Source organism: Taudactylus pleione, unplaced genomic scaffold (genome assembly GCF_031769625.1).
Source record: "Taudactylus pleione unplaced genomic scaffold, aTauple2 ptg000913l, whole genome shotgun sequence".
NCBI lineage: Eukaryota > Metazoa > Chordata > Amphibia > Anura > Myobatrachidae > Taudactylus > Taudactylus pleione.
Genome location: NW_028285314.1, coordinates 1,811,954 through 1,821,241, shown reverse-complemented (window position 1 = coordinate 1,821,241; position 9,288 = coordinate 1,811,954). Strand labels below are relative to the sequence as shown.

Sequence of the window (9,288 nt, the reverse complement as noted above, 5' to 3'; positions counted from 1 at the left end):
TTTACACCAGACCTAAAACCAGGGTTTTTGGAGGGTTAACGCAGGCAGCTCCTTGGTGTAAAAGGGGAGAGGGTTTCTATCGCCAGGTCGAGAGACCCGGCAATCCAACCCAGGTAAACAGCAGGGTTTGACATGGGCGTAGCCCGTGAAACCCTGCTGTGAGAACAGCACACTCTGGGTCACGATGACCTGCAGTGCGCTGCAAGCCGGCTGATTGGTCCGGCTTCAGCGGCGCTTGGAGATGATGTCATCTCCAAGCGTCCACTTTCACTCCGCTCTGTGAGCGGCGCCGACTCGGGAATATCCCAAGTTGGCGCCAGCAAAATTCCGGGTCTGATCCGGATAGGGACTTTGTTCCAACTCAGGGTCAGACCCGGAATTTAGGTGGAAAAGGGGTATAACTAATCTATCTTCATATAAAATCTATCCACCATATCTTTGCTGAGAAAGGTGTTCAGGTGTGTGTGATCATTATCTGCCCCAGGTGGGGGGTATTAGCAGCTGATGGGAGGGGTATAAAGGGCTGATCCCTGCACTCCTGTTCTTGTGCTGTGTGTCCTGCAGGCAGAATGGGGATGTGGGTGAGGTGGAGTTGGCTGCTGGTGGTTGCGCTGGTTTATGGCTCAGGATTTGCCAGTGCTGGGGAGCATGTCTTGGTTAGGCGCCAGTCAGACAGTTGGTGGAGGCATTACCAGCCCTCTGTGGGGGTTGTTCAGCCTGTGTCTGGCCTGGGGTCTCCCAGATGGGGTGCTCAGCCTGTGTCAGGATGGGGGTCCCCTGTTAGGTATAATGGGGAGGCTGCTCAGTCTAGACAGTTGGCACCACCCCAGAGCTCTCCTATCAGTGTGCAGTGTGGTGAGGACACAATGGTGGTGACTGTGATGAGAGATCTGTATGGGAATGGGAAGCTGGTGAAGGCCTCAGATCTGGGCCTAGGACCCCAGTCCTGCAAACCTGGTTCCCAGAGCACCGATACCAGTGTGGTCTTTGAGATTGGCCTCCAGGAGTGTGGGAACGCAGTACAGGTAAGTGGGGAATGGGGGGGGCTAATATAGAATAAAACTAGTTGTAGTGTACTGTGCTTCTAAATGTGAGTAATAGGGGGGCAATGATCTATGTACATATTATCTTGGTGTCTGGCCACTATATACTGGACTTCCCATACATGGGTACTGAACAGTTCCTTCCCAAAGCTGATGCTTATTAACTGAAATGCTCTGGTGAGGATTAGTAACATTACCCATAGGTGGCGCACCTTCTGCTATAACAAATGCTGAGAATCTGACCTGAAGTGTCCCATTTACTAGGCAGGAGTGACCTGGAACATAATATAGGGTCCTTTTATATACACTACAGTGACACAACTTGTATTATCAGTCAGGGAGGATAACTGATCTGCATGTAGTACTTGGTGTAATAAATGGATAATATTACTCTTCATGTCCTCAGATGACTGCAGACTCTCTGGTCTACATAACCAGCCTGTCCTACAACCCAAAGCCCTCCAGCAGTGTCCCCATTACCAGGACCAACTCTGCTGTGGTCCCCATCCAGTGCTTCTACCCCCGGTGAGTGTGGGTCAGAGGGAGGGATATAGCTTATTGAGTGGGAGCTGCCACACTAGTGACTCTCAGCCTTGGTCTGTGCTGGAGAAGTTGCTCCTGTGTAACATTATGGGTTCCGGCTTCTGTGCTACCATCGGCATCACATGTAGGTTTCTAACAGTACAAATCCCCCCCCCCCCCCCCCCTTCCCCAATGATTCCTGTGACCCCAGTGTCAGGTCTGTGCCTTGTACAGATTAGGGCACCACCAGTGTATATCCTGTATAATGTAGTGATCTCCCCCCTGCACCAGCTATTATGCTGTATTGGTGACTGACCTGTCCCCTCTGAGGCAGTGACGTTGGGATCTGACACCAGACGTCTTCCACACTTCTGTGCACAAGGAGCTGCTCAGATTAAGGCCTCCTTACTATACCCTGTACTAGGCTGTGTATTATGTCACTGGTGGTCATATCTGATTTATACCTGGATTACCTACAATGACAGTCACTGATGTACATGGGCTGAGTTTCCATCACATTCCTTAGTATGGCTGCCAGCGTTACTGTGTGGGTACAGGGGCTGTTGCTCTGTTAGTGGTGCCATCCTGCAGTGATTTGTCTGGTGCAGCTAGTGTTCCCCGTGGCTATACTGTGACTGTCTCCTAAGGGGCTCTGGAAGAATGGACGTCCCTCTTACACCAGAGCTAAAACCCGGGTTGTTGCATGGTTAAGCTGGGTAGCTCCTTGGTGTAAAAGGGGACAGAGTTGGATTTCTGGGTATTGACCCGGCGATCCAACCCAGGTTACTTGCAGGGTATAACACGGGAATAACCCGTGAAACCCTGTAGTGTAAATGGCGTGATCCGGTTCATGATGACCTGGAGCCACAGCGTTGCTTGGAGATGTCATCTCCACGCTGTAAGAGCCAGGTCACTGCAGACCCGGCTCCAGTGTGACTGGTGCCAACTCAGGAATATCCTGGGTCGGTGTCGGCTGAATTCCGGGTCTGATCCGGAGGTGGGAACAGGGTTCCGAACTGGGTCAGACCTGGAATTTGGGTATAAAAGCAGTATTAGGCTAGAAGACCATTTTCCCACTAGGTCTGTGGACCAAATATTAGTTACTTGGACTTCACATAATTGGATCAAGAAATGTCGGTCTTACTGCATAAAAGATTAAGAGATGCTCATGTTACTGTACCTAGTCCTTACGCTACTGTCCTAATCTTTTGGTCTCCATCTTTAATGAGAATCGAATTTGCCACCATGTGACAATTCTTCTGGCTCTATTGGAGCTAAATGTGACCTTATCTTGTACAGACATGGTAATGTGAGCAGTGAGGCCATCAAGCCAACATGGGTTCCATTCCATTCCACCGCGTCCTCAGAAGAGAGGCTGTCCTTCTCCTTGCAGCTGATGACTGGTAAGTGAGGTGGTGGCTATGGTGGTGCTGGGTCTGGTTTGGTCTCTAACCCCCTGATTACCTTACAGATGACTGGAGTGCCCCCAGACCTTCCTCTGTATTCCAGCTGGGGGACATGTTCTACATAGAGGCCTCTGTGGACACTCAGAACCACGTCCCTATGATGCTGTTTGTGGATAGATGTGTGGCCACGCTGTCTCCTGATGTCCAGTCTGACGCTCACTATGACATCATTGCCTACAATGGGTATGTTATACCAGTGACTGTCCAGCTGCTGTGGTCATGGCTCCTCTTTCTGCTTAACCTGTCCTGTTGTGCAGGTGCCTGGTGGACGGTAAGCAAGAAGATTCCTCTTCTGCCTTCACATCCCCAAGGACCCAGCTAAGCCAGCTCCGGTTCATGGTTGATGCTTTCCGGTTCACTGGGACAGATGTCTCTCTGGTGAGGACTGATCCGTTCTACTGGTTACACCTTCTAGTGTGGGGGCATGATGCCAATTCTGAGAGGCAACTAAGGGTGCACAGAGTATAAACATCTAGGGGCATATTTATTACTGTAACAACTTTTAAAATGTTCTGTATCACCTTAAATTGCAAAGCGACTTTTCTATTGTATGTAGTCTTCATGTGTTGGGACAAGGCTTCAGAGAATGTCCTGTAACAGCACAGAGTTGGTAGCAAAGTGGTAACTACAGCTATCGCTGATTCTGGGTATGGATCCAGCCAGCATAATGCACCAGTATAGGCTGGCAAGGAGGCCAGCCAAAGATCCCTCTCCGCTTTAAAAAATAAAAATAAAAATGCTGTAATAGCCCATAGGCTACCGTGGTTCCAGGCTGCCGGAAGCTTCCTGTTCTAGAGCTGGGTAAAGATCACAATTTAGAAACCTTTGGGAGCTGTTTTTGTGATCTAACATGGAGGGGACCCCATACGTAGCTTCATAGGATAATGGCAGAAATCCAGGAATTGCCAGAATGCATTGTTGGGATTTCTTGCAAAATTACTCGGCTATAGGTTACAGAAGTCTGACAGCTTAGCTCATTATCTAATCGGGGGAATATGTATTTAAGACTTGTGCACAGGGGTTAAAGTGGGGCAGACCTGCCTTCCATCACTTCTATTTGGAGACGGAACCAGTTCCTCCTCCAACCCACCTTAGCCCGGCGCTGCAGGTAGGCTCCACTTGCTGGGTGCCCGCTGAGATTGTTACCAATGGGCACTCAGTTCCCCTACCCCCTGCAGTGCCAGCCAGAGGCTGGAGCTCACTTTTGTGTAAGCAGCATTACCACTCCTGGGGCACTGCATACTGGGCATGGCCATAACTAGGTTGGTGCAATCAGTGCCATGGCACAGGGCACCACAAGGAAGGGGCCTGTTAACTTTCCTGTTTATCATAGTCAGTTGTAGCTGCTTCTTTTATCCCCAGCATCTCCTGGCCCTTCCCCATGAGGCCATTCCCCTTTTTCAGGTGCATCTAATTAAAAAAAAAAATGGGGTGGGAGGGTGCCAATGCTCTCTGGCACAGGGCACCAAAAAGTCTAATTGACTAAACTACCGGGGGCACTGCATAAGGGGCAATGGCACTGCTGTGTCTTGCATGAATAAGACACTACTATGGTGTAATGTGAATCAAGCCTGTGCTACTATGTGGTGGAATTTGATTTGGGAATACAATTGAGACCACTTTTTTTTTTTTTTTTTTTGCACGCACTGTCTTTTAAAAAAAAAAAGAGGGGGTGTGCAAGTTCCACCACTTCTATAGGACCACTTTAAGCACTGCTTGTGCAGGAAAATTACTGGGAGCATCCCTAGCAGAAGCCCCGCACTCCCTTCTTCCAGCTCATCACCTTTAACTGTTGTCTTGTCCTAGATCTAGATCACCTGTTACCTGAGAGCTGCTGCAGCCTCTCAGACCCCGGATCCATTGAACAAAGCCTGTTCCTACAGCAAAGCCTCTAGAAGGTGAGACACTGTGTAGACCCCTTAGTTACGTTACTGGTGTAATGGGTAAGCTGGCTGACTTCTCAATTTCTCTTAGCTGGGCTGCTGTGGAGGGCGCCAATAACATCTGCCAATGCTGTGACACTGGGAACTGTGCTGCCCCTGCTGGTCAGAGCAGGAGATGGGAAGCTGTGCATGGGAGACCAAGAGGAATGGGGAAGAGAGAAGTTGGTGAGTACTTCATGTTACCAGGCACTGGACTGCCATCTTACACCCTACCTTCTATTTGGGGCATATGAAAGCCTGGCAATGCCAGGTTTTGGCTTGGTAAATGCTCCCTTCTATAATGCAGACACTGGTGTCAATATGGGCTTGTGACTTGTCTTCACACACCTACCTTGTTCCTCAGTCTTTATTGCCGATATTTATGGGAGGCTTCACCTCATTGCACCTGGTTGGGGGTTTCTTCCAAATCTGTGTGAGCTGTGACTGAAAGCCTGTTACACTCACTACATGTAATAGCAGTTGGCACCTGCCTTGGTTCTAGCCAAGTCTTTGACATAACAAAGTCCCCCACATGACCATGGATCTTGGTAATGGCTTATGGGGATCTTCACACATACAGTAGATGGTAAATAATCCAGGAAAATATTCTTTACCAGTGCCTTACACCTCACATATAACACTGGCTAAATGTCATTTTGACTGTAAGTTCTGGCTGCTTGTATTAAAGCCTAACCTCTCCCCCCTGCAGGCTCTCATCCAGAGGAACATGGAATGGCCACACTTGGGCCTCTTCTGGTGATTGGAGCAGAGTCTAACCCAGCCCCTGGTGCAGCCCTTAGCCAGGCTTCTAGAATGACTGCAGGATCCAGGCCTCTAGAACTGTGGGTGTTGGTGGCCATTGTCTCCATCAGTCTGGCTGTTGTAGCTGTTGGTCTTGTGGTGGTTGGAAAATGTGTCGTAAGGAGATTCTCTCACCAAGAAGCTGTATAGAAATAAAAAATCTTCAAGATCCATTTCTGCATCCTTGTCCTCATGTATCCTATAGCCTTGGTATAACATGTTATGGGCCTTTGCAACTGACGAGGACCTTTTACAGTGGATCTTTTTCTATTACTCCCCTGCCTGTTGGTTATGTAATGCATTCTGAGAGCTTTTGCTGTCAGTGACACTTGGGATCCCAGCTGTAAAAGTCCAGGGCCACAAGCTTAGAAGCTATCAGGCTGCAGGGGTTAAACAAATGCATAATTGTCCATGAGACACCCAGAATGTCCCCAGTGTACAGTATGTTCTTGATCTAACTGTTGGCTCAGCAGGTGTTGGAGTCAGACAAATGGTGCACCCTGGGTATATGGTCTCTCCTTTCAGCCTGCCCATTGTTTGTTCTAAACTGTCAACTTGAGAACCTGAGGTCCAGTGTTCATAAACCCTGAAGAAATGTTAGTCCACATATTGGGTTAATTTGCAGAATCAGCAACCCCGTACTAGTGCTGTGGCTGCTGTTGAAGTACTATCATGACTGACACTTACTAAAGGTGGTCAAGGGGAAAGATGGTTTTAAAGGACACCTGAAATCTAAACCTTTCACAATATTGAAGAAGAAAATTCCCCCTCTAACAATAACAGGAAAACTACTTCAAAATTTAAAATTGCCAGTATCCTTGCCACTGCATATGGTGTATGGAAAAGGCTCAGACCATTGCTTTTCTTTGAGTGGGGGTCCTGCTACAGCAGTTTCGTGCACTAGAATGCTTATTTCTGACACTGGGGCCAACAGTCGGGCATCTTCTATAACCTCACATGTACCATCTTCCTGAGTCTAGAGGTGTTGCCCTTTAACCACTTGCCTGGCACAGTTGTATCAGATACGACCACACCAGGCTGGGCTATTACTAACATGTGCACCTGAGATTTGTCTGTTTTCGTATCAAATATGACCAACTCCAAATTAATAAAATATAAATGCAATAACATTTTGCCATCAATAGAGGTTTTTAGCATAATCTTGGCCAAGGTTATGGGCCTACCCTCCATATCCTGTAACCTCTGTAGTGCAGGTCCCTAACATATCTGATACGACCAGACAAGTGCCCACTGGGCGGCTGTGGGAAACTAATCTTCCAGCAGCCGCCTACATCAGAGGGACCTGCCGGTCCCTCTGCAACTGTGGCTGCCTCTCCAGCTTGCCCCGATCACTGCTGGCCACAGTGATGCGGCTGCAGCCGTGTGTTCTATATGCTGTGTCCCAATCACTGTGGCCAGCAGTGATCGGGCAGCCTGCCTGACCATCCTCACTGCAGTAGCTGCAGCTCCTGCTGTCCCGTGTAGCTGGTGCCGCATCTTTTCCCAGCATGGCTGCCCGTTGTCCCTGGGCCCCCCTCCTCTTGGCAGCCATGCTACTTGGTCCCCCCTCTCCTAAAGGCACATGCTCTGGTCCCTCCGCTCGGCATCCCGGCCACCCCTCTCCTGGGCGGCTGATTATATGTCCCTGGCTGTCCTCTGCACCTGCTCCTCCTGACACTGTGGCGGCTGTACTGCTTTGTTCTTAGACCCACTCTCCAGGTGCTTGCTCGTGTCCACAGACCCTCCCCAACAACCAGCACTGCAGTGGCCGCTGCTGCTTCGTTCCCGCCCCCCCTGTCCTGCAGGCAGCTGCTCCTTTGTCCCCGGCTCCTCACTCTTCCTGTGTTTCGGCTGCTGCTGTTTCGTCCCCGGCTTCCCCCTGTCCTGCAGTTTGAGGCCAAAATAAGAAGAGGTAGGGACATTAACCATATACTAACCTAGCAGCCCAGCATTATCGATCTCCTCAATAATCGGAAGTAGTCCTCCCTTATCCAGGATTCCCCAGAATAATCCTTGTGCGCTGGGACTGGATCCTCATCACAAAAGGGGACACAGAAGACTAGTAGTTTCAAACTACAATTGACTGAAACAATCCTTTGCAAGAGGAAGTAAGTATGAAAGCTGCCATCCAGTTACACAGCGGATCACTGAAGCCAGGAAGCCTATGCTAGTTTTAGATCTGCGTCCAATAGCCGCCATCTGGTTTTATACAGTTGAGGTCCTGTGTCCTCGATACCAAATTCCATTTTACCAGAACGATTCCTCGCCTATACCGGGACATTCATTAAATGCCATCGTGCCTAGTATCCACTTAACTACAGATATGTGGATGAGCGGTACTGGTCAAATGAAAGATTACATGAGTGTGACAGGCCACCGGGTGGGTGTATCACCTTCATCAGCAGCAGTGTCTAACACACAATGCCGGCTAGGTCACAGGCTGGCTCCCCTCTGTATCACCGGCATCACTAAGAGACATACAGGTGTCAACCGGTTGTAAACACTCAGGAATGTGATAGCCAAATGGCTTACCCCACTAAATACCCCCCTCAGAATTTGTCATTTCCAATAACGCAAGTAACGTTATACAAGCATTACACCTGGGTGAATTTGAACACGTACCATGTGTTGCACACCTAATAAACTTAGTGGCTTAGTTTTTTTTTAAACAAATGACAGGTGATGCTGGTTGTAGCCTGTAAAATTTCAGGACATTTTTGGCATTCAGCAGCTGCAAGAACAGTTCAAATTGCTATTCCACCGACTCAAGCAAGAGCTAGTAACCAGGGGGAATTCTATTTTATGTTTTAGTGACTGGAGGACCAGGTACTGAAAGGGTGTTGGGCAAAACCGGAAGTTGTGGCCACGTCCCCTTTGTAAGAAATGACGTTAAATACTTTGCACAACACCAGGAAGCTGCAAGACGCACTGCAAAGGGGGACATTTGTCCACATCAGCAGCTGCCCGGGACCCTCCAAGAGGCCTGGGTAGTAATTAGTAAGCATGAGTGGATTCAGTTCTCAGAGAACCGGACCCACCCGAACTTCGCGATCCGGGCCGGGATCTGAGTCCGGCACGGGTTTTCCCGCCTAACTTAGATCCCAAAATGTCATCCTTCCGCTGTTGGATTCTCGGGGGCTTTGGATACAAAAAGATACCAGGTCAACGGCGCCATTTCACTCCAGCGGTGGAGAGTGTAGTAAGCAGAGGGGTGCTGTGTCCATCCAGGGGTTGCTGTGTCTGTGATGTCCATCCAGGGGCAGAGTCTGCTGTATCAAACCAGGACAGGGACTGCTGTGTCCATCCAGGTGTGCTTTGTTCGTCCAAGGGTGCACAGTGTAAAAAAATAAATAAATGCTAATAATATCATTTAAAAAATTTTTTTTTTTTGTGCTATACCCCAGTGTACTATATTATTGTTTTTATTTTTACTGTGACGCTGCCGGTCAGACCGCAGTGTAATATATAAGTCATAGCGCAGTATAATATTCATACACGTATTGTGAGTTGTGATGCTGTAAATGGAACCGCAGT

At 48.8% G+C, this 9,288-nt stretch overlaps 1 protein-coding gene across 1 annotated transcript; it reads left to right on the top strand.

Moving 5' to 3' along the window:
* Positions 1-535: 535 nt before the first annotated feature.
* Positions 536-5,927, top strand: LOC148473778 (zona pellucida sperm-binding protein 3-like). Its single transcript, XM_088459539.1, has 8 exons — positions 536-1,025; positions 1,450-1,568; positions 2,865-2,968; positions 3,037-3,214; positions 3,289-3,409; positions 4,838-4,929; positions 5,006-5,139; positions 5,663-5,927. The coding sequence occupies exons 1-6, from the start codon at positions 570-572 to the stop codon at positions 4,841-4,843; spliced, it is 984 nt and encodes a 327-aa protein (XP_088315665.1). The 5' UTR covers positions 536-569; the 3' UTR covers positions 4,844-4,929; positions 5,006-5,139; positions 5,663-5,927.
* The last annotated feature ends 3,361 nt before the right edge of the window (positions 5,928-9,288 follow it).